The 23,343-nt window shown below is 44.3% G+C and overlaps 1 protein-coding gene across 1 annotated transcript in view; it reads right to left on the bottom strand.

Moving 5' to 3' along the window:
• C4H12orf42 (chromosome 4 C12orf42 homolog) overlaps positions 1–23,343 on the bottom strand; it is a 284,699-nt gene that overhangs the window by 116,289 nt on the left and 145,067 nt on the right. The window contains exon 9 of the mRNA XM_090043229.1: positions 8,110–8,239. Coding sequence (XP_089899355.1) covers positions 8,110–8,239 — 130 coding nt within the window. The remainder of the gene's footprint in view (positions 1–8,109; positions 8,240–23,343) is intronic.

Genomic DNA, 23,343 nt, shown 5'->3' with positions numbered 1-23,343 from the left:
AAGGCAGATGCAGTGAAATACACCTATGTTGAACAAATCAAGTTGCTGGTAACTTCGGTCTGCTAAAGATTTTCAGTAGCATTGGTAAAAACTATAAGAATCTGAAGAAATGTCCTTAGCCTTATTTATGTTCTATTATGCTAGCAAATAGAAGCAGAGATTTAATGCAAAACTACAGTACTGAAGGTTAAGGGTAAGATCTCATACTCTTCTCGTTTCTCCTGGTGGGATTTAGGTTTAATAAGATCAACTTTTGCTACAAAGATGCCTGGAAAATGCAAATGCAGTTCACGTTCTGAAGACAAAAGTTATTACAGAAAGTTATGAATATATCCAAGTTAGTTCCTGATTTAGTATAACTACTAACTGCTATGAAAGAATATGAGGGGAGTGTTATGTGCCAATTAGTTTCTGGCTATTTTAAAGATTTTTTGTGGATTCTGAGCCTCAGGTCCGTTACCTAATTTAGAAGATTGTTACCATTCTTCCCAATAGAGACCCCATACACATCTTACTTTTCATAAGTTTTAGAAGAATATTTGCCTCTTGTGATCTGGAGATTATCTGCCTTATGAACAGGGATCCTGGTTTTCCCTAATAAAAACATTGCAAATTCCCCAAATCCACAATTAAATAAATAAATAAACCCAAATCCACAATTAAAATTAAATGCCACTCTCTCTATATATAGAGGTATCAACAACTGAACACAATGTTTTATTGATATATTTACAATTTTGTAGCAATTTGGAAGCCTACCAGCCACTATGATGAAGCACACTTGTGCCCCAGCCAGTTGCTGTGGAGCACATGGAGCCCCGTCAGAGGGGCTGGGAGCAAGAAACTTCATGGCATGTTGCTCCAGAGTTTATTCATGAGCAGCCCTGGCCCATCAGTCTGACTTCCTGGGTCCCCTGCCAGCCCAGGCTGCTCTGACCTGGCTGCACATGAATAAACTCTGGAGCAATATGCCATGAAGTTTTTTGCTCTCAGGCCCACATTTAAAATGGAGCATCCAAGAGCAAAAAACTGCAGAACAATAAGCTCTGGAGTTTATTCGTACACTTGTGTAGATACATCCATTGAATACAGAAGTACTCTTTAAAAGTATGTTTATGGGGTACCTGTGCTAAAACTTGTAGCAGTTTCAAAAAAGGTAAAATACATTCATTCTGGATTAACTAAGTCTATGAATACTATAGGAAAATTGCTACAGCTATATTAATTTTAAGGTCAGGTTTTTTTTAATTTATTCCACACTTCCATGTGCTCTAGGAGAGCAGGGTCTAACCATAAGGAGTGGGGAAAAGGGATTCCTGACCCCCTCCGCCCACCCAAATTTATTTTCCCTGCTGTAGCAGTGGGACAGGGGCAAGTTTGAGACAAATGTGTAATAATTAGATTCTATAACTGGAAAATTATATCACATTTATAAATTTTCCATATATAGAAACTAATTATTGGGGGGGGTCATCTTATATTCAAGTAAATATGGTAGTCCCAGTACAAAACCACCACAAACTAATTCTTCATGATTTGACCACCTGCTGTACTAATTTTGCTACTGGGTCATTTGAATCCATTGATTTATTGATTTAGTTTTAAGTGTGTCCTTACCTCAGTCATCATATTGTTTCAGTCTTAGTTTAGTAGAAATTGCCATAAATTAACTCCATTACGGAAGAAAAGGTCCATCCAAGCCTAATGGCCTACTAGGCTAGTGTGGTTAAGGCACACTAATTTCTGTGCCAACAGCACATAAAGGAGTTAAGTGGCCAATATCACATTTAGCCACCTTTAACATCTCAACCTGAATGACCAAATACCCATTTACAGCTGGGTTGACCTGGAGGGGCAGGGAAGGAGTGGCTTTTAGGGCAAGCCATATGTAAAGCTTGAATTCATATCTGGAGGACTGCTAACAAGATGCCTTAACTCCTCTGCTGCCTTAAAAGGCTAATGCCTGCAGGATCAGATCATTATACCACATCAAATGCAGCTGGCCTTTGGCATGAATGCAGAGCAGGGCTTAATCTCATGTCTCTAGAGCCACAGCAAGACACCTTAACAACTTTGCAAGAATGGCCCTATCATCTCTACAATATGCCAGTTTAATGTTATTTTTGCTTGCTCAGACTTTTCAAAAAATACATAACAAGCATATAGGAATGCTTGATCTTACATTGTGAAACTCTTACATTAATCACAATCCCATTGCAGAGGTAATTTAAAATTAGTTATTTGAAAACCATTTGATTTTGCTTCCAAACTAATACCAGGTCTCTCATATTATCAGCTCTCAGCATCAGGCTCTTACTCCTTTGGTTAATCTTAAGGAACTTGGAAGAAGTCTGCCTAGAAAGGAAATACTTTCCCATAGGCTGAGAGACAATAACACAATAGGCTATCATAGAGGACAGTCCAGTTATCCTCTGTCCTCTAATCAATACAAAACCGGATGTCTTTATGTCCTCTATTTTTCTCTTCAAGGCATTGGGACATAAAGGCACTGGGTTTCATATCAATAGAGGACAGAGTAGCAGAAAACTGGAATGTCCTCTGCGATAACATAAAGCAGGCTACAGAAATGCCCTAATAAGAAGTAACTTCTACTCCAAAGTGGCTGTCACTTGCCTGAGCATGGGAGCACACTGGAGTTTTCTGGGTGCCATAGGGAGCAATAGCAGCAGCTGGAAGGAACTTTGCAGCCTTCAGGCATCATCATCCATTCACATAAACAAACTTGGGTTTTCCTTTCCCCATCTCTTATATTGACCCTTCTATCCGGCCCCTCTACCATGACCACTAATAGCCTTACTCTCACTGTCCACTATGTTCCTCACTCTCTGCATCTCCCTCTGTCCTCCTTTCTATTTTCTTCCCTTCCCTAGCAGTTAGTATGTAGGAGGGGTGTGCAAAACAGGCCCTATTTAATTCAGATTCGAATTTGGTCCAAATCAGGGACAGTGATTTGATTCAGATCACTGTCCCCGATTTGATTCGGCCACATCTGAATCTGAAGATTCAATGCCGATTCAGCAATTTGGATGCAGATACTGTTTTTTCTACATACCTCAAGGTACCAGGCATAGCCCGTGAGTGCTTTGATGCTGGGGCAAATGGAGCGTCCCACAGGAGCGTGGGGGGGGGCCCTTGCATACTCGGCGGTGAACCCGGAAGTGGACCCCAAACCCCACCCCAGCTCAGCAGTCAGCTGCAGTGGGACCACAGGTGACCCCCCCCAGACCCAGGAGCCACTAGTCACCAAGCTGGGGGGGCACAAGGAGGTCCTCCTGTGTGCTCCCCAGAGGACTGGGAAGTGGACCGGAAGTCCTTCTGATCCACTTCTGGGTCTGCTGCTGAGTGTGCTGGGGAGTGCCCCCTCACTTCTGTGGGACACTCCATGAGCCCCAGCATCACAGCATTCACAACCCCCTGGTACCTTGAGGTATGCAGAAAAAACATTTAAAGCTGTGTCTATGTCTGAATCGCCGAATCTTTCTGAATCTCTCTGAATCGATTCGGAGGGTTCTGATTCGATTCAGAGAAATTAAAGGGTTTTCTGATTCAGTTCAAATTTGGAGATTCAGCCACCGAATCCAGCCAAATCTCCACCAAATCGAATCAGGGACCGAAGCTTTGCACAGCCCTACTATATAGCCACATTTCACTTGTTCCAGAATCCCTTTCCACCCTCTCTCTCTCTCCTGGTTCAGCCCTGAATCCTGTAATCTAAGACTTCAGAATATAAATAAAATTAAAATATATATTTTAAACAAAATCAACACCCTAACAAGGAACACCGTTTAATCATAAGATTGATGACTTTGTATTTCATAACACTTTCTTGTACTTAGCTTTCTGTCTCTGCAGATTACAGCCTCTTGAGACAGACACCTTTCTTTTCTTTTTTTTTTAATCTGATTTACATCAGCTAGCATGTTTTTTGGCACTATAAATACAAGTTGGAAAATTAAGAAAAATGTTTATTCCACTCATTGATTACTTCAAATTTCTTCTAGTTCTGTCCTTCCCTTTATTTATAATAAAAACAAAAGTGCTTTATCATAGAGGAATAGGACTGGAAGGGACATTTAGGGGTGCCTGTAGACAGGCAGGGAGGCTGCTCTGACACACTGTAATTACACTACATCAGAGGCAAGTCTAAGCATGTTAATTAGCACTCTCCAGCAGTTTCCACGTCCTGTGTATCAGTGTCCTCACACTTCAAGATGGTGATGGGGTGGTTTAGCTAAAGCTCATTAGATAAGTGCCCCTGCTGCCATTTTGAATAGAGGAAATGCTGATACATGGGACACTGCAGGTGTTTTAATTACAGTGGCTCTCAGAGCTGCTTAATTAAAGCACACCCCACCCCCAGAGCATGTATAAAAAACACACTAAAGGTCATCTAGTTCAGTGATTTTCAACTTTTTTGTATAAGGAACCATTTGTAAACACTGACGGCCAGTCCCAACCTACTAAGTAGTTCAAGTAGAAAACACAAAAGTAGTTTGGCCCCAAAGTGCTTATTATACACAAGTTAAAGCAGCTCAACAGTCTTAAATTTAAAGACAGAAATCAATAGCAACAGGAAAACATTAACAGCAATATCAACATGTGGCCCTCCATTACTCTCAAGTGACCTTCATCATTGTGCTACTTGCACAATACAAGTTGCTGGTGTCCCTCACTCCCACCTTGCAGCCCCCCTCAGCCCTGTTTGTGCTCCTCAGTCCCAACCCACAACCCCCCATCCCCTCAGCCCTGCTGGTACCCCTCACTCCAACTTGATGCCCTCCACAATCAGGCCCCCACCCCCAGTATGTGGGACGGGGGTGGGTGTGTGGGGTAGGTCTGTGTGTGTGGCACAGGGGTTATTCCCACCCAGATCTGTGCACCAACAATGGGCATGGGACTGCAGCCTGGCCAGACCGACATGGGCAGCATGGTAGGACCCAGAATGGGAGAATGGAGTGGGGGAGTGAGACTCGCTGCTTCTTCCACCACCTCCAGGACCCCCACACCAGCTGCACCACCAGCAGCAAAAAGAGTAATGGTGGGGAGGGGGCTCCACACTGCTCTCACCTCCACCCAACACAGCCACCAGGCTGCAGCTCTACCCTACCACCATGGACCAGCCACCACCTCTGCTGCTTCCCTCAGGCTACCCACACTGCCTGGCACCCCACCTCCTCTCTGGGGTAGAGCCACAGCCTGAGGGGAGTGGCAGCAGCAGCTGATCCATGGTGATGGGATAAAGTTGTGGAGTGCCTGCTGATGGGAGGTGGTGAGCACAGCACACCCCACCCCCATCCATTATTCCTTGTGCTGCTGGCAGTGCAGCTGGCATGGGGGGCCTGGTGGTGGCCACAGCAGCAACAAGTCTCACCACCCCACTTTGCCCTCCCTCACCAGGTCTTGCTTGCAAGGCCACAAACGTGGTTCGTGCCCATGCCAGTCTGGCCAGGTTGAAGCCCTGTGCCCACTACAGGTACACAAATTTGGAGGGCACATTCCCAGCCATGGCTCCCAACATGTCACCTGTACTCCATGCCCTCCCGATGCATCATCTCTTTCCCCCTCCACGCCCCCACCCCCGCCTTGTCCCATAGACTTGCCTGCGAGGAGCTGTGAGAGCTGCTCTCTACATTGCCTGGCTACCATGTGCATGTGTGCACACATGCATGTGGCACCCCCAGCCTGATCACCCTCCTCCTGCTCCCCTCATCCCAAAGCAACCCCTTGTAATGCCAGCCTCCAAGGACTACGCCACAGTTTTCCAAGTTTTTCTCATTTAAAAATAGAAAATCTGTGATTTTCCACATTTTTCTGTGATTGTTTGGGATATATTTCATATATTCCTGTGACTTACTTAGTAACCCACTGATTGAGAAATGCTGATCTAGTTCAACCCCTTGTATGAGGCAGGATCGTCTCTACCCAAACTTCCCTGTATAATCCATAATTTAAACTCTTTGTAAGATACTGTCAAACATGACAAAACACAAGAGATAACAACCTAATCTTCTGCAGGTAAAGCAGGAGAACCACTACAGCCAATGTCCTCCTTCCACAAAAGGTTATTAACATACACTTCAGAGATCCCAGATAGAGGGCCATTCTCTTAGATTAATCCTGCTTTGAACCTAATCAAGGAATATCTGAGTTAAGACCAAATCCTAGTATATGCAGTCAACCTGCACTGCTTGAAAGAATAAATTGGTGCTCAGCATCTAGAAGATTTAGACTTTGGAGGTTTCAGTTTTCAGTTCATTTTTCCCAGTTAGTCCACTAACGGCCTACAATAGCAAAGTACTGAAGCACAGGTTTAACTAAGCCTATGTCTAAATTAAGCTAATGGGACAACTCAGGTATTAAAAACTAAAGATTAAAAGTGGACTATTGCCTAAATTACCAGTTTTCCTTGTTTCCCTGCAATTTTGGGGCTTTAACTGGGTTTGTGAACACATGTATTTTTTAACTGATTTTCCTTTTGCTTGGAGGAGGGGATTGGTGGGGTGGGGGGAGGTTGTTTTGTTCGTTTGTTTAGTTGGTTGGTTTTTTTCATTTTGAACACTGACAGGGAAAATATTATCCTAAACATCCTACATAAATCTAGAGCAGTGCTGGGAGGAAAGGTATCTCTTGGAGTAAAGAAATACCATAGATATAACTCTATTATGAAAAATACCATATAATCATTTTCCATATTATGGAACTGGTATTGGGTTTTGCTTACATCATACTAGTTTTCCTATAAATTTCCCACTGCTTGATAGTCTCCTCATGCTGTTTTTAGCTGACATTATAGTTTAGTTCATTAAAAATAATCAGAACTGCCCATTTTAACAAGGCAGTGGGTCTCAGTTTCAAAATGGACTGCTCTACTCAACTTTAAGATAATCTAGCCTGGAAAAGTAAGTGCATGCATCCAACCGTTGCTGGTTCATCAGAAAAGGCCACATCCTAATATGTTATCCTCTCCCTGAGGACTGCTATGTCTAAGTCATGAGATGATCTGCTCTGAATTTATTAGCTTTCAGAGACATGTTCTAATGCCCACTTTATTAAGAAACAGTTGTACCCGTTTTACGCTAATGGAACACCACTGATTTGAATGGAGTTATTTCTGGTTTATACCTGTGTAAACCATATTGGGAATAAACTCCAGGCTGCATCCAGATGAGCATGGACTTTTGGTTCCCCAGGGACAAGAAGCAGCACACTTTGCACCCTCTGGCATGTGGTAGGTTACCCTGGGTGGGGTAGAGGAGGTTGGGACCAACATCTGTGCTGGCCCCAGCAGCCTTATCTGGGGTCCTATGGGCCAGGAAAGCTCTAGCCATGGTGCTTTTGCAGCTGGGAGCCTGGCTGGCAGCCAGAGCATGTCTCCAGAGAGTCAGGCTACAATTTTGGGTGGCACACACTGCCGCCACATATGTCACCCCGCTTTTTTTTCCACATGTTTTTTCAACCCCAGGATCTCTCAGGGTTAAAAAAAAAAAAAAAGAGCCATGCTGCAAGGTAGCAACATGGCAAATGCCTGAATGTGCAATGTGTGGCACCACAGACAGGTCTGCAGTACTACATACTGCACAGCCATGCTTATCTGGATGTGGACCTAATATTTACTTAGCAGCCCTTACACACTCATAATCAGAGAACCGAAGTACTTCCCAAGCAGAATTCATATCCTGATGGAATTCACTCACCATCTGTCTAAGAGCTGCATGCCTTTGGTGACTGAAGTTCATCTTCCTGACTTTATGGTGCCAAAGCGGGATGTCTATATACACCCAACATGTCTCAAGCTCTCCAACAATATGAGGTAAAGTCAAAACCAGTTTCTGATATAGACAGCAGACACTGGCTAATATCAGGAAAGAGTCCTGTCTGCTAATCACAGGATGTTATATACCCCGTCATATAGGTTTGCCTCAGTTGGCTTACCGACATGCCCTTAAGATATTATTCTATCCAGCAATACTACCTGACCTTCAACTATTTCTTAATCCAGACTCAGTAATTACTGTCCCTCTCTGTTGTCTCATTGAAAAAGAAATAATATGCAGGACTGCAAATAGTATCCCTCATAAACAGAAATACCTGTTAATTGGAAAGCTGAACCATAGCCTTTAACCAAAGAGGCTGCAGTTGTAGATGATTTCATTCCCCCATCTTTATTTGGCTGCACTGCTTCATTCTTCAGAGTGTTTCCTGATATTATTTCATCAAACTGCAAACAGAAGCACAATGCAGAGTAAGCTACTCAATGAGTTACCATCAAGAACAGACCATATCTTGTAACTATCAGCTAGTAACACAGACAATATAAAGCTATGTGAGGTCTCTTCCTGCACCATTGATGAACAAGAGTTTTGCCACTGACTCTAGTACAGTACCACCTGGCTAGTAATGCTAATCAGTATAGCCACTAGGCATGTGTGAAGCAGGTCATAGTCAATCTGGATTCAGATTCGGCCCAATTCAGGGGACAGAGTTTCAAGTTGTTGATTTGGATCACTGTCCCAATTTGATCTGGCTGAATCCAAATTTGAAGCTTTGATTCCGATTCGGAGAATCGGTGATTTGGCCATAGACACAGCTTTAAATGTTTTTTCTACATACCTTGAGGTAGCAGGTGCAGCTCGTGAATGCTGAGATGGTGGGGTAGATGGAGCGTCCCACAGGAGTGAGGGAGTGGAACCCCCTATGCCCCTCGGCTCGGCGATCAGCTGTGTGGGCACTCGGGGGACTCTGGGAACGCCCCCCGCCCCCCCCAGGCCCAGGAGGCACCAGTTGCTGAGCCAGGGGGTGGGGAAGGGTCCATTGCTGAGTGCACTGGGGACCCTGCTGTGTTCCCATGGGACGCTCCATCTACCCCACCATCTGTGTTCATGAGCTGCCTGGTACTCTGAGTTATGTAGAAAAAAAACATATAAAGCTGTGTCTATGTCCATATCATCGAATCTCTCTGAATTGAATTGGAGTGTGGGCCCTTCCCACACCCCCCAACTCAGTGACTGGTGCCTTCTGGGTCTGAGTACTTCTGGATACTTCCGGTCCACTTCTGGGTTCCTGAGCACATGGAAGGCTGCCCCCCCGCACTCCTGTGGGACACTTCATGCACCCCAGGATCACAGCAATCATGAGCTATGCCTGCTACTTCAAGGTATGTAGAAAAAAACTTTTAAAGTTGTGTCTGTGTCCACATCACTGATTCTCTGAATCAGCATCAAATCTTCAGATTCAGATTTGGCTGAATTGAATTAGGGACAGTGATCCAAATCAAATCACTGTCCCTGATTCGGGCTGAATCCACATCCGAATTGAATTGGGCCTGCTTCGCACACCCCTACAGCCTTCAACTGCTTGAAGGGTGGTTACAAAGAGGATGGAGCTAGACTGTTCTCAGTGGTGGCAGGTGACAGAACACAGAGCAATGGTTTCAAGTTGCAGCAAGGGAAGTTTAGGTGAGATATTAGGAAAAACTCTCTCACTAGGAGTGTAGTCAAACAGTGGAACAAGATACCCAGAGGCTGTGAAATACCAGGCTAGACAAAGCCTTGACTGAGATGATCTTGTTAGGGATGATCCTGCTTTGAGCAGAAGGTTGGACTAGATGACCTCCTGAGGTTCCTCACAAGCCTAATTTTATATGATTCTATGATACTTGAATATAACAAATTTTTTGTTTCCCCCAATCAGAATATGGGGAAAAAGCTCCTCATCTAATAGTCACATACAAGAGAACCTCATTAAATATATCGTCTATCATTAAGGCTAGGGACAGCCATTACACATAAACCAGTTTCAGTGATCGGAAACTGGTTTAAACCTGTAACAGAACAGATGTCCAGTGCACATAAACCAGTTTGAAAATGGCTGTAACTGGTTGAGGTAAACCTGGTTGAATGTAGTAACAGACTTAACTGATTTGACTCAAACCGATTTATGCAATGTCTGTCCCAGACCCTTTGCTGGTTTAAGATAAACCAGACACCCCCAACATCCTGGCATGCTCTCTGGGCTGGGCACGGCTCTCTGCTCCACAGCAAGGAATGCCCTCCCCTGCGCTGCTCCCGCTTCAGAGACTCCCTGCTAAGCAGGAATTTCCCCCGCCCCTCTGCCTTGCTGAGGGGGTGTCTGTATATTAGCTAGCAGACCACATGCTGGCTACATGCCATGCTGAATCAACAGGTATAATCAACAGGCAGAATCAACAAGTAATTGGTAATGTTCCTCTTGTTTTCTTAATTGGATGATAAACACTGTTATCAATTCCCTGCTGGGCTAATCAGAGCTACTGCCAAAGCTTGGCCACACCCCCCTCAGCTCCATGCTGTGGAAGAAAGGGAGTGCTGCTCTAGTGCCCCCCAGCTTCTAGCCTGAGTCACTGCAAGCATGTGCCTGCATTTCCGGGATGTTGTCCAGTTACAAAACTGATTTAGCCTAGCCAGAAGTGGTGACACACAGGGGGTGCACAGGGGTACATGTTCACCCCCTGAGAGCACTGGTGCACCCCTGACAGCCAATGCTCCCCACTTAAGGTGACAGGTGGGAAGGGCAGGCAGGAGCACTGGTGCTCCCTGTAAGCACCAGCCAGGGAGTGGGGGCACCAGGAAAAAGTGCCACAGGCACCTCCAGGAGCACTGCTGGTACTTCTGAGTGTCCCAATTGTGCTTCTGGGTCAGCACGATTGGCCATGGGGGAACTCCCCCCCCACAGCTGGTGACTGGCTGCTGGAGGGGGGCACATGCCCCCTCCCCCCCAACTCAGGAGGCACCAGTCACCCATGCTAGCCAGGTTAGACTATCCTGCAAAGATTGAATCATTTCAGGCTCAGGCTTTTTGGATGTCTATCCCTAGCCTAAATGGCTGCCAAAAGCAGCATGTGCTCAGTAGTTGCTTACAAGTAGCCAACACTGAACACATCTATAAAATACATGGCCCATAGCAAGCAAACATACTGATGGGAAAGCATCTAAATGAGGCTTATTTTCATATTTTGTTTCAAGGGCCAAGTCAGATCCAGATTCAATTGGTAATAATCAAGTTCCAGAATTCAACTGAGCAGAGCTCAGTCATGTAATCTGTGTTGCTCTACCACTGCGCAGTACTAACAAGCTACTGTGCAGTCAGTGTCACCTAAACTTTGGTTACTGTGCAGTCACTTAGTACTTGTGTATACAAATACTAAATGACTGTGCAGTGCATAGTAACAACTTCACAGTCAGTGTCCCATGCTGCCAATTTGTACTATATATAAAGTAAGATGTCAAAGTACTGCTTAAAAATGTGTTTATGGAGTACCTATGCTAAAAAAAGGTAAAATGGACCAATTCTGGATGAACTCAGTCTAGAGGTACCCATAGTAATTGTACTATATGCAAATTACTACAGGTATGTTTATTTCAAGGTCAATGGGCATACCTATATGTGCATTTTAATGCAACACAAACTCTGGCACTCATCGCATTGGAGCTTATTGCTCCTAGGCATGGCGTTTACATGTGCGCCTGGGATCACATATTAAGCCAGGTCAGAGCAGCCCCAGCTGTCAGGGGACCTAGGGGCCCAGCCTGCCAGAACAGGTTGCTCCAGCCTGGCTCAACGTGCTGGCCAGGGCACAAGGATGCTCCAGTGTGCAGCTAGCCAGCAGACAGCCCCTGCACACCCATGTGGTCAGAGAGAGTACGTTCTGTCAGTAAAGAGGGGGGTAAAGGGCTGCAGAGGGAAGAAGTTGGGGTGGCAGATAGCAAGGGGAATACCTAACCTCCAAGATTTAATTTTCCCCACTCTAACAGTGGGAGAACATTCTGAAGGCAAACCTCAAAAATTAGATTTTATATCTGGAAAATTATAACAAAGTTATAAATTTCCATATATAGAATCTGATTATTGAGGGAGTTAATTTATACTCCAGTAAATGTGGTATTATGATTTTGTTTCAGAAGCATTTTATAGCCTTCTTAGACACATGATGAATTTCCATACAAAATGATGCAATGTACAGCAAAGTGAATAATGTCTCAGAGGTCTTCTTCCCTAACTTATTTTTTCCTTTTTTATTGGTTCGGAATATATATTTTTAATGCAGAAATCTTTTAGAAATCTGTCTACAAACATACTGTCAGGGCAAAAGAAAGGAAATATTAATAAAAAAAAAAAATCACACCATTAGAAAAATCTGAAACGCAAGTATAGTTTCTTATTGTTAAGCCACTACAAATTTGGTCAGACTATGTATTATCAGTTAGAGGTATAGTTTTGACCACCATAAGGCTCCTATATTTTCCATTTATTGAATAAAATCTTTAAACGGTAGTTGGCATAATTCAGAAATAGTGAGAGATTAATCTACAACTAACCATTGCTTTGATGGATTTTCCCTTTATTTCTGTCTGAATTGTCTGTAGACAGATTGTGAAAACCTTGAACTTATAAATTATTCAAAATTATTCTCAAATATCTTCCTCAAATATTTCCAGATTTGCAAATCATTCAAATTTTGACATTCCAATTAAATATATAGCTCACAACTTGCATGGCAACTAACATAATTTAAGTAATTTATGTCACTAACTAGACAGCATGAACTTTTAATTGTATATTCATTTGTAACATTTGCAGTTGACAGTGGGTTTCATCTAAAGCTTAAATGGGCTCTATATCAAGGCAAGATAGTACAAAGTTCACTAATTCTATCTGCACCAACAGAGATCAGGAAAAATAAAACAAAAACAAAACCCATCATTTCCAGAAATAGAAGACATTGGGTGCATTTTCAAATTTTCCATTCAGGCATCTCATTCAAATTTCACTTACAATGTCTATCTGAAAGGAAAAAAAATGGTTTTCAAGAGTATTATGGGTCAAGATATCATGAATGCTCAAATGGATATGGAAAGCAAACAGCCAAATAGTATTTCATGTTCAAATACATAGTTCTCACATCACTGATTCCACCTCCCCACCAATGAATACGTCTGAGTCAGAATAAATTACAGTCTTTTTAGCCATAATGGGCTAGATACTCCATTGATGCAAATCAGTGCAGCCTCACTGGTCCCTATGTAGCTGTATTGACTTACACCAACTAAAGAATTAGGCTTCATTTAAAACTGTAATTCATTTTTTGCCTTTTTCAAGCTTGCTGAACACCAAAGCCCCCTGCACCCCAAGAAATCAGTGGGAGGCCACAGTTATCCTCTGGAATTCTTTAAAGGGCTGTCCCCTGCCATGGACAGGTTTCCACATATGGGGTACTGCAACCTCAAATGATACTACTTTTCCTAGCAATGGCAGAGATGTTACCATTCCACTTGAAGCTGATCATCTTACCTAGTCCTCCCTCACCTAGTAAAGTTCCCACCTTCTTTCTCCATATGTAGCCAGCAGAGACATTTCTCCAGGATCTGGATGACAAATGACATAAGTGCTGACTCAACCATCAGTCTCCAAATGGGGGGACTTGTTTGAGGGCACCGTTTGCCTCCTCTTCAGATAAGCAACACTTCTTAGGTAGAACTTATTCTTCTCACCCTCCCTTGCAAGCCTGACACAGAGAAGACTTCAGAGGGGATTTTCCAAGCAGACAGTATACGCTTGGCATAATTTACATGAGCATGCCAAATTAAACACATCATGTTGACAAAGATCTTTTAATGCAAATTAACAATCTACTTTATGCAATCATGATGAAAGATTAATGTTTCATACATGTTTTAAAATAAGAGGTTGCTAGGAGCCTAGGAAATGAAAACTTCTAAGTGCCACCAGTAATGTACTCATAACGTAGAAGACTGGTCTGTCATAAATGACTTACAAAGTAAATATTTGTTTTCTAAAAGAATAGATTCAGGTCATAAAAGTAATAGCTTTCTATTTTTTTTTTTTTTTTTTTGTTAGGGCAATAACCAAGGACAAAGACAGATATGCAGGTCCCCACTCTAACTCATGGAGCTTCACATAAAGCACCACAAGTTAAAGCAACGTTCATCTGTTGGGTCCTGGGGATAAGGAGATCAAGCTCCACTTCGGAGTGCATCCAGCAGAGAAGAAGCCTGCCTGCAGCCTCTCTTCCCTAGCCCTACTCCCCACGCTTCCAGCTCCAGTGCCATCTGCAGGAAGGGAGGGCAGAGAAGGCAGAGGGATGGAGTTGCAGGCTGGGGTTTGCCTGACCTGAGCCAGAGCTGTGTATGGCGGTGAAGAATCTGTGAGGTGTGGGAGGGGAGATGCAATTCACTTACCTTGTCTCCACCTCAGGTCAGGCAAACCCCAACCCCAGTCATGCTGCTAAAATGATCCTAGGGAACAGAAGTTCCCTAAGGTGTTCTACTTTAGAGTGCCTTTATCTGATCCCTCAGTAGATGACAGGTAATTTGTCATGCAATCAGCTACTTTTAAAGTGCTCTGAAGCCATGCATGTGTGTCACAGCATGGCTGTAGAGCACTTCCAGGGGGCTGATTGCACCCCAAATGTATTCTCCAGAGTACTAGCACCAAGACAGCCTAAACTAACCCTCATATTTACCAATTTTAATGTTATTTTTAGGGAAAAAATATTTTAAAGAAACTTAAATTCAAGCTGTCATTCTCCTAGGATTTTAATAACTGTGGTAAGCATCTTCTAAGTGCCACCAGTAATGTACTCATAACATAACTGCATATATACCAAGACCACCTGTGTTTGTAATAACACTACCTCTTGAGATGCTGCCGCTCCAGTAAAAACTGGTGTTGATATACAGGACACTTCCACTGTGTTCACTTTCCTACTCCTCAGTTTGCTACTTATTATATATTGGTTTTGTCCGGTTACTCATCAATGTTGTATCTGAACACTTTCACACAGAACAGATTGATGAGAGCAAAGCGGTAAAAAAAAATTAGCATGGCTGTCTTGCATTTCTGGATTATAGAAAGTTCTGCTTGAGATAAGGGTTTGAAAGGATGCTAAATATAAAAGTTTTACCTATTAAAAACAGTCAGCCTGCCATAATTTCCTAAAGGTGGTCAGACTCTGGATTTGCCAAGTCTCATCCAATATCAGTTGGTGTTATTAAATGAAAAACTCTAAACACCCGGCTGTACCACTCTGGAAGATGTTATGCTCAATTCTATGACATCTTTCAACAATACAACCGCTGGTCCTGGTTTCTAATGTAGGTATTTTGACCATGCAATTACTTTTGTTTCAGGCTATTAATCAGATTTCAGAAAGAAAACCTAGGGCACTTGTACATGTGAGGGTTGTCACGACATACACATGACGAAAATGTCATTTATGTGGCTTACTGGCATCAAACAACATGTGTGCAAGTTTGTTTTTGGGGGGGGGGGGTTGTTAAATGAGTTTGCATTGTTGCAAATTAAACTATATCCAGATGTAGTTAGTTTGCAATGTTGCAAATTGCAATCATGCACCTGTCAGCTCACTCCCTGGCCAGGGCAGAGGTGGGCAGACTCTGCAGAAACAAGGGCTCTGCCTTCAGCAGGCGCCTGCTGAAGGCAGAAGCAGTGAGGGGCCCGCCTTTTTTTTTTTTTTTTGGCAGAGTCTTTCCACCTTTACCCTGGCTAGAGGGGCAAAAGGCCATCAACTAAGCAGCCTCTGAGTTGGAGGGTGCCCCAGTCCTTCCCTCCATGGTAACAGCACACTCTGGTACTGCCTGGGTGGGCTGCTAGCCGGCCCGATTCAACTGTTCCCTGAGCCCACCCATTGGAAGCCCACCGGTTGTTGCTCCCCAGGAGGGCTTGGGAAACAAATGAATTGGCCCAGGTGCTGCCTTCGAGCTGAGGCAGCACCCGGCTAGCTAGCAGCCCACCCCAGCAGCCCTGGGGGGTGCTGCCACCATGGAGGGAAGATCTGGCGGTTCTGCAGCTCATGGGCCACTTGGCCTGCCAGCAGCTTGCCCTCTGGCCAGGCTCCAGCTCTGACCAAAAACAGAAAAATTGAAATGGTGGGTTTCAATTTAAAACCCACCATTTCAATTTAGAGAACATAGACTAAAACCCTGAGAACTAAACCCCCATCAAGTAGGTGATCTCCCATAACATGGGAAAATAATTCTTTCCAGGTATACTAATAAAATGGTTAGATAGCAAGGACACTGAACCAGGACCAAAGAAATCTGTGTTTAAATTTTCATTTTCTTCCAGAGCCTTCTCATATCCTCCGGGTAAGTTCCAAATGTTCTCAATGGCCAGCTAAATATAATAACCCCTTTTCTTGTCTTCATTTACATTATAATCTTGATTATTTTTGCCTTGTACTGTACACAGCAAACCAAGGCCCTGATCTGAGCTGTGCCTTCTAGGCATTGCTTTAATACAAGTAAGAAATAAGAAAAATTAATAATAATTCACTGTGCCCACATGCAAATAAAAATCTGACCGAGCAAAATCTAAATACTTGCCCAAGTGCTAATTGACACTATTCAAACTATTAAAAATAACCATTCAAAAGATATTAGAAAGCTTGTCCAACATCTCTCCCAACTGTACAGTTGAACCAATAAAAGATATTACCAAACAAATCCTATTTCTCAGCTATTGTCAACTTCACTGAAAGATCAACATGCCCAAGGAATGGAGGATTTGGTACCAAAATACAACAGCTTAGAACCTCCCAGTTGACAGTGACACCTATAAAGACAGCTCAGAAGTTCATAGTGACAGTCATAGTGGACTCAGTTCCTTGCACTCCCAAAGCACGTGCAGCCTTAATTCAAGAAAATCATTTAACCAATGCACAGTTTTGATTCCATACAGTAAAAGCCAAGAGTATAACCAGTTCTTCACAGCATTAGCCCTGTGTGTCTCTTGAAGAACAGACTTATTTCATGACTACTTGAGCTAATAAAGGTTTATCCATGAATTAACTGCAATTAAGTCATCTTTCAACCCTTTGAAAATGAGTTACTTTATATTTTTAATCATGAATACAGCCAATTTGCAAGACTCCTTTAAGAGCAATGGTTAGGTTTGTGTGTCATAAATGGATGAAATTAAAAAATAGTCATGAAAGACAGTTGTTATGGGCTCTGCTGACACAGCATTTTTCTTTTTAGATCAAAACAGGATAAGGGCCAATTTAAGTAACCTGACACTACCTGTTACCTTTACAGACTACTTTTTTTATATTTAAAAAAATATAAAGCAAACATGCACACTACTTTTTCAAACAGCTTCTCAGGTGCAAAAATAAAAGACACAGGTGATCAGCAAGTTCTTCTGAAGAAACATCTGTTACCAAAAAAAAAAAAAAAAAGAGAGAGAGGACAAGGTGGGAGGGAGGAAGCAAGAGAGAGAGAGATGGATAAGGTGCCATTTTCTATGCCTATAGTAAACACCTAATGCACCGTAAATAGAACAGGTCATGCGGTAAAACATGAAGAAGCTCTTTTTAATCATATGAATAGAAATTTAATATCTTTGCATTTGCTTGGCAAGGTGGCTTGCTCAAGCAATCAGATCCACAAAGCTCTATATATTTGTTCTGCTTTTGTTGCTACTGAGTGAAGCTTCTAAGTCACAAGCATTAAGGCTGGTATTTATTAAGTAGTTTTGCACTTGAGTGCTCATTAAGAAAATGAGGGTATCTGAACGTGTACTAAGGGAGCGTAAGGAAATTTGACAGATCAAAGGGAAACAATCACATAAATAGCATAAGAAGTGCACACACAAGCAACGTTTAATAATTTTATTCTTTTCAGTTTCTGGTTCTAAGGCATGATTCACCAATGTGTAATCCCCCTTATACTTTGGTGCAATCACACTGCAGTCAGAAGTTATACTGACATAAAACTAGTCATGCAACAAGGAAACAGCATCTCTGGCTCCTGCCAGATGACATGGTAGAAAAACACTAGCAACAAGCCTACACTAATGTTCCCAGCCACGGCTGCCATTTGTGGCACTACACCAAGGCTGCAATGAGAATAGTGGAACTTGAAGGCACAGGAGATCAAGACTCACACAAAACAATTTTTAAACAGTCAACTAGTGCAGGCATTTTGGAGCCATGTCTCCTTCTAAAAATATGCAAAACTTGCAAAGTAAGATCTTGAAAGATACCACATTTACTTGATTCTAAGATGAGGTTTTTTCCCCATCATTTACCATGGGGGAAAATGCCCCTCATATTAGAATAGAGGATGAGGGATTGAGGATGAGGATGGCTGGGGGTGGGGAGACAGGTGCTTGTGACTCAGCCTCCTGCCCCTGCCTGCTCCCCTATCTGCACTGCACCTTCTTCCCCTCATCTCCCTGCCATGCTCCTTTGCTTACCGTTCTCCTTTCCATCCCTTACCTTTGCTCCATACCAGCAGGTTCCATCCATGCTGCAGCGCAGAGCGCTGAGCATAGCCTCAGCCCAGAACTGCAGCAGTGGTGCATAGCCCACATGACTGCTGTGGAGGCTGATCCGGGGCCATGCTCAGTACCCCAGGCTAGAACAGAGATAGAGCCTGCTGGTGTGGAACGAGGGTAAAGGAGGGAAGTGGGGAGCAGAAAGGAAGCAAGCAGAAGTTGGCGGGGAGGGGCAGGAAGGGGAACAGAGGTAGAGGGTGAAGGGGTGGGGGGGCCAAGGCTGAAGGGATGAATAAATTAAAAGATGACCCTCCAATAATTAGATTCTATATTACTATTGGGATGATCATCTTACATTCAGGGTTGTCTTAAATTTGAGTAAATACAATAAATTACATCACAATTTGTAAATTACATTGCAATTTCCAAAACTTCATTTCTGATCTGTTGCATTTTATTCTGTTACATCCAAGAAAGGCTAACTCTGCCAATGTCTCAGTTGCACTAATATGTTAAAAAAACAAAACAAAACAAAAAAAACCCTCACATTTTTCACGGAAAACAAAGCTTGGTTGCTGTCCAGAACTTATTAGCAGTAAAAATCAGGTGCACTGAACATGCCAGCAAAGCCAATAAGATGTGACATTAGACCAGCAGCTCACCAGACTTTTTGGCACTGCAGCATCTTTTCTTGAAGTATTGTTTTTAGAGGTGGTCTTTCAGGAGTCATGCCAAATACACAGGGTACCTACTGCTCATTGCACTAGATATGGTGATGACAAAGGCCTGATGGTCTGATTGGTCTGTTTATTTGGTATGTACTCTTCCTGAAATATCTCAGCCCATGTCAAATTAAAAGCCATCCTCTACACAGTAGCTTTGACGTCAGCTTTGCAGAAGGCTGAGGAATCCTTCCTTCACAAAGGCAAATATACAAAATACGTCCTTACATGAAGACTGGGGACACTATAAGGTAAGCATAAGTACCAATCAATTCTCACATAAAATGTCTTTCTAAGGAGACACAGAGGCCAGACTAAGCCTCCAGAATTAACTGTTGTCATTTGTAATGTTTCAGCGAGCAAGTGAAATGGTCTAGGCTAATATTCTTAGCAACACATATTCTAAATAAACAGGTTGCATATGGTCCCACATTGCAAAGATGTTCTGTCTTGGGAAGTTTAAACATTAAACGAAATTGAGAGTGAAAGAGCAAGAAATGCTGACTGCATACCTGGTGTTTAGAATGCTTGTCTGGGATAGGAGAGATGCATGTTTCTGTTCTTGTTTTGAAGTAGACAAATAGGAAAAGGCAGCAGTACTTTTTTTAACCAGACCTGTATGTCATTAATTCTACACAGAAAATCTTCCTTGCAACAAGTGATAGAGCCCACTACTTCATCTAATCTCTTCCCAAAATTGACTCCAGCTATGATCAAGTCTGCCAAAACTTAGAGGACTAAATCAGGCTAACCTGATTAAGAAAGGAGTTTCTGCAGCCAGTGACATGCAAGGGATTGATGTGACTAGCATCCAACTGCCTTTGATTCTCCAGCCTGACTGACTAGGTACCCATTTACACCTGGATTGACTAGTGGGGTGTGGATTTGCCTTCTACGTAAGCCACAAGCAAAGCTTGACCTCAGACTTTGGGCACTGTAGTAAGATGCCTTAACTGCTCCGCTGTTCTGCCTCCTTGAAGTAGGATGCCTGTGGGATAAGATAGTTATCCTATGGGCTTCTTTTTTGTAATTTATATTAAAATATTTAAACAGACTAAAAAAGTCCCAGCTGCACGCAAACACTCATATTCTAACCTTGTTCCTCTCGTCTTTGGCTGCTTCATTCTTTCTGAATGTTCGTCACACCCACTTGTTATAGCTTCTCTGAAAGCTCTTTGTAGCAACTACCACCTTTGCTCTTGTTTCGTACTTCTCCTAGCACAACAGAACTCCACTTCTTTTGGGGGCTTCTAAAGTCATGTCATGTAAATAATTACGTAATAAGCTATGAATGATTATTCAATAAGAGCTCCTTAAGCTATGAACTCAGTATCTTTAAAATAGGCAATAAATGTCATTCACTAGATTATGCAGTGGAAGCCTAAAAAATAAAATATAAAAAAAGAGCCACATTCAAACAGACAGTCTATAATGTTGAAGCAAAGTCTTTCTCCAGCTAATTCATTGTTAAGGTCTGCACGAAGGCAACATTCCACATAGACCAAACTGACACCAAGCTAGCTGAAAGGTGCTAAACCAGGGGCGGGCAATTATTTCAGCTGGAGGGCCACTTAATGAGTTTTGGTGAGTTGTCAAGGGCTGCAAAGCTAGTCCCCCCCCCTTGACAGGTGTCCTGCCTCCTGGTCACCATCTTGGGACCGGAAGTCCCATTCCCTAACCCCTAATCTTTGCTGCTGGAAGTCCCTCCCCTCACCCTGGAAATACCTCCAAGGAGGTTTGCCATCTTGGAACTAGAAAAAAAAAGTATATACTAAAAATTAAACATCCACAATAACATATTTTAATTTGATTTTTAAAAAATATTTTGCCCTGATTTGTATGTGTCATGTATATAAAGGTGATTGCATAATAGCTCAAAATGAAGTCTTACTCTTATATAGTGCAGGGGATGTGGAGGGGTAGGGGGAGTATGGGTATGGGGTTTGTGGGGGGATGTGGGCGTGTGTAGATGTGTATGCATGTGGGGTATGGAGGAGGGTGTGGGGTATGTGTGCAGATGTGGGGAACTTGTGTGGGGGGTGTTTGTGGGGATGTGTGGGGTGTGTGGAGGGGGAGGGTGGCTGGGGTGGGTGTGTGTATGCAGTGGGGAGTGTGAGGTGTTTTTGGGTGTGTAAATCATGTGTGGCGGAGGGTGTGGGGATGGTGGAGTATGCATGGGAGCTTCCCATGTCCATCGCCCTGAGCTGGTCAGCACCCTCCCCCACCCCACAAAAGCCTGGAACCAACACATCTTGCAGTGCCTCCCCACCACCACCACCAACTGTGCGCAGCCCCAGCCCACCCTGCACCTTCACTGGACTGACCCTGACAGGAGTGAGCCAGCTAGAACCTGTGACACAGCCCCAACCCCAGCTCGCCCCATGCCTGCTCCACACCGCCTGCCCATGGCACATCCTGCCACCCCCTGGGTACACAGTAGGGCTAAGGTGGCTCCATGGCTGGACTGCTTTTGTAGGCAAAGCAGGTGGTGGCAGCTTCTTCCATCTGCCATCCATGTCACAGCCCTGACCTGGCCCACCCCACACCTGCTCCAGACTCACCTGCTCATGCTAAAAAAAAGTGGCAGCAGCAGTGCCGGCCAGGCAGAAAATGATGCTCAGCATGGGGGGGAAGTGGCCCCTCCCCCTTGCCACTGCCCAGTGCTTTCTGCTACAACTGCCCAGAGCCTGCGCCTGGGCTGCCCTGCATCTTCTCTCTGCTGCCACTGCTGCCCTATGGAGCAGCCCAGAAGTGGTGGTGATGGCAGCAGAGCCACAGGGCAGCCAAGGTATGGACTCCAGACAGTTGCATCAGGAAGTGCTGGGCAGAGGTGAGGGGGAAGGGCCACTTTTCCATGGCCGGTGCTGCTGCTGCTGTTTAACATGAGCAAGCGAGTCTGGAGCAAATACAGGGCAGGCCAGGTCAGGGCTGTGGCATGGGTCCCCACTGGTACTGTGGGCAGTGGCAGATGGAAGAAGCTGCTGTTGCTTGATATGCCTAGAAAGGCAGTCCAGCTGTGGAGCTGCCCCAGCCCCACTGCTTGCCCAGGGAGTGGCAGGATGCACCACTGCTGGACAGTGCTTGCACCAAGTGGGACTGAGAGGCCAACCAAGGGCTAGATAAGGCCTCTCATACACTAATGCCAGGAGCCTGGGTAACAAGCAGGAGGAGCTTGTCCTCCTGCTTAGTGCAAAGAATTATGACATTATTGGGATAACGGAGACCTGGTAGGACTCCACCCATGACTGGACCACGGGTATAGAGGGCTATACCCTGTACAGGAGGGATCGTGTTGACAAAAGGGACGGGGATGTAGCTCTCTATGTGAAGGAAAGCTACGTGTCCCTGCAAGCTGATGTTGGCGACCAGCATGGACAGCTAGAGACCCTCTGGGTAAAAATTCGTGGGAAAAAACGGCACAGGGGACACAACGGTGGGAGTCTACTACAGACCTCCCACTCAAAGTCCTGAGCTTGACCAGGAGTTCGCCCGGGAACTGACTGAGGCCGCTTGCTCCAGGACCTTGGTTGTCGTGGGTGACTTCAATTACCCGGACATCTCGTGGGAAGATCACTCAGCAAAATCCGAGTGGTCGCAAAGCTTTCTCTCGTGCGTGGATGACCTCTACCTGACTCAAGAAGTCTATGGGCCAAAGAGAGGCAAAGCGCTGCTCGACCTGGTACTGGCTATGGGGGGACGACCTAATTGGCAACCTAGTGATCGATGGGAAGCTGGGTGACAGCGACCACGAGCTGATCACCTTCACCATCCGCCGTAAAGCTGGCAAGTCAGTCAGCAACACAGAAGTCCTTGACTTCAGAAAAGCCAACTTTGACAAGCTCAAGGGGCTTGTCGGTCAGGCCCTCAGGGACCATGACCCCAGGGAGATGGGAGTTCAAGAAGAGTGGTTGCTTCTCAAGGAAGCGATCCTCAGTGCACAAGCTAAATCTATTCCAACACGGAGGAAAGGCAGCAAGAAGGCACAGCAGCCCTCCTGGCTCTCTAGGGACCTAGCGGACTTCCTGCAGCTAAAAAGGAAAGCCTACAAAGGATGGAGGACGGGATTCACCTCCAAGGAGGATTACTCCGCGCTGGTCCGGTCCTGCAGGGACCAAACCAGGAAAGCCAAGGCTGCAACTGAACTCCAACTAGCTTCAAGCATCAAGGACAACAAAAAGTCCTTTTTCAGATATGTGGGGAGCCGGAGGAAAAGCAAGGGCAATGTTGGACCCCTGCTAAACCAGATGGGGCAACTGACAACTGACGCCCAGGAAAAAGCCAACCTATTAAATAGGTACTTTGCGTC

This window comes from Crocodylus siamensis, chromosome 4 (genome assembly GCF_052110815.1).
Source record: "Crocodylus siamensis isolate JL-2025a chromosome 4, ASM5211081v1, whole genome shotgun sequence".
NCBI lineage: Eukaryota > Metazoa > Chordata > Crocodylia > Crocodylidae > Crocodylus > Crocodylus siamensis.
Note: the sequence above shows the minus strand (reverse complement) of the source record. Positions and strands in the feature narration are given on the sequence as shown.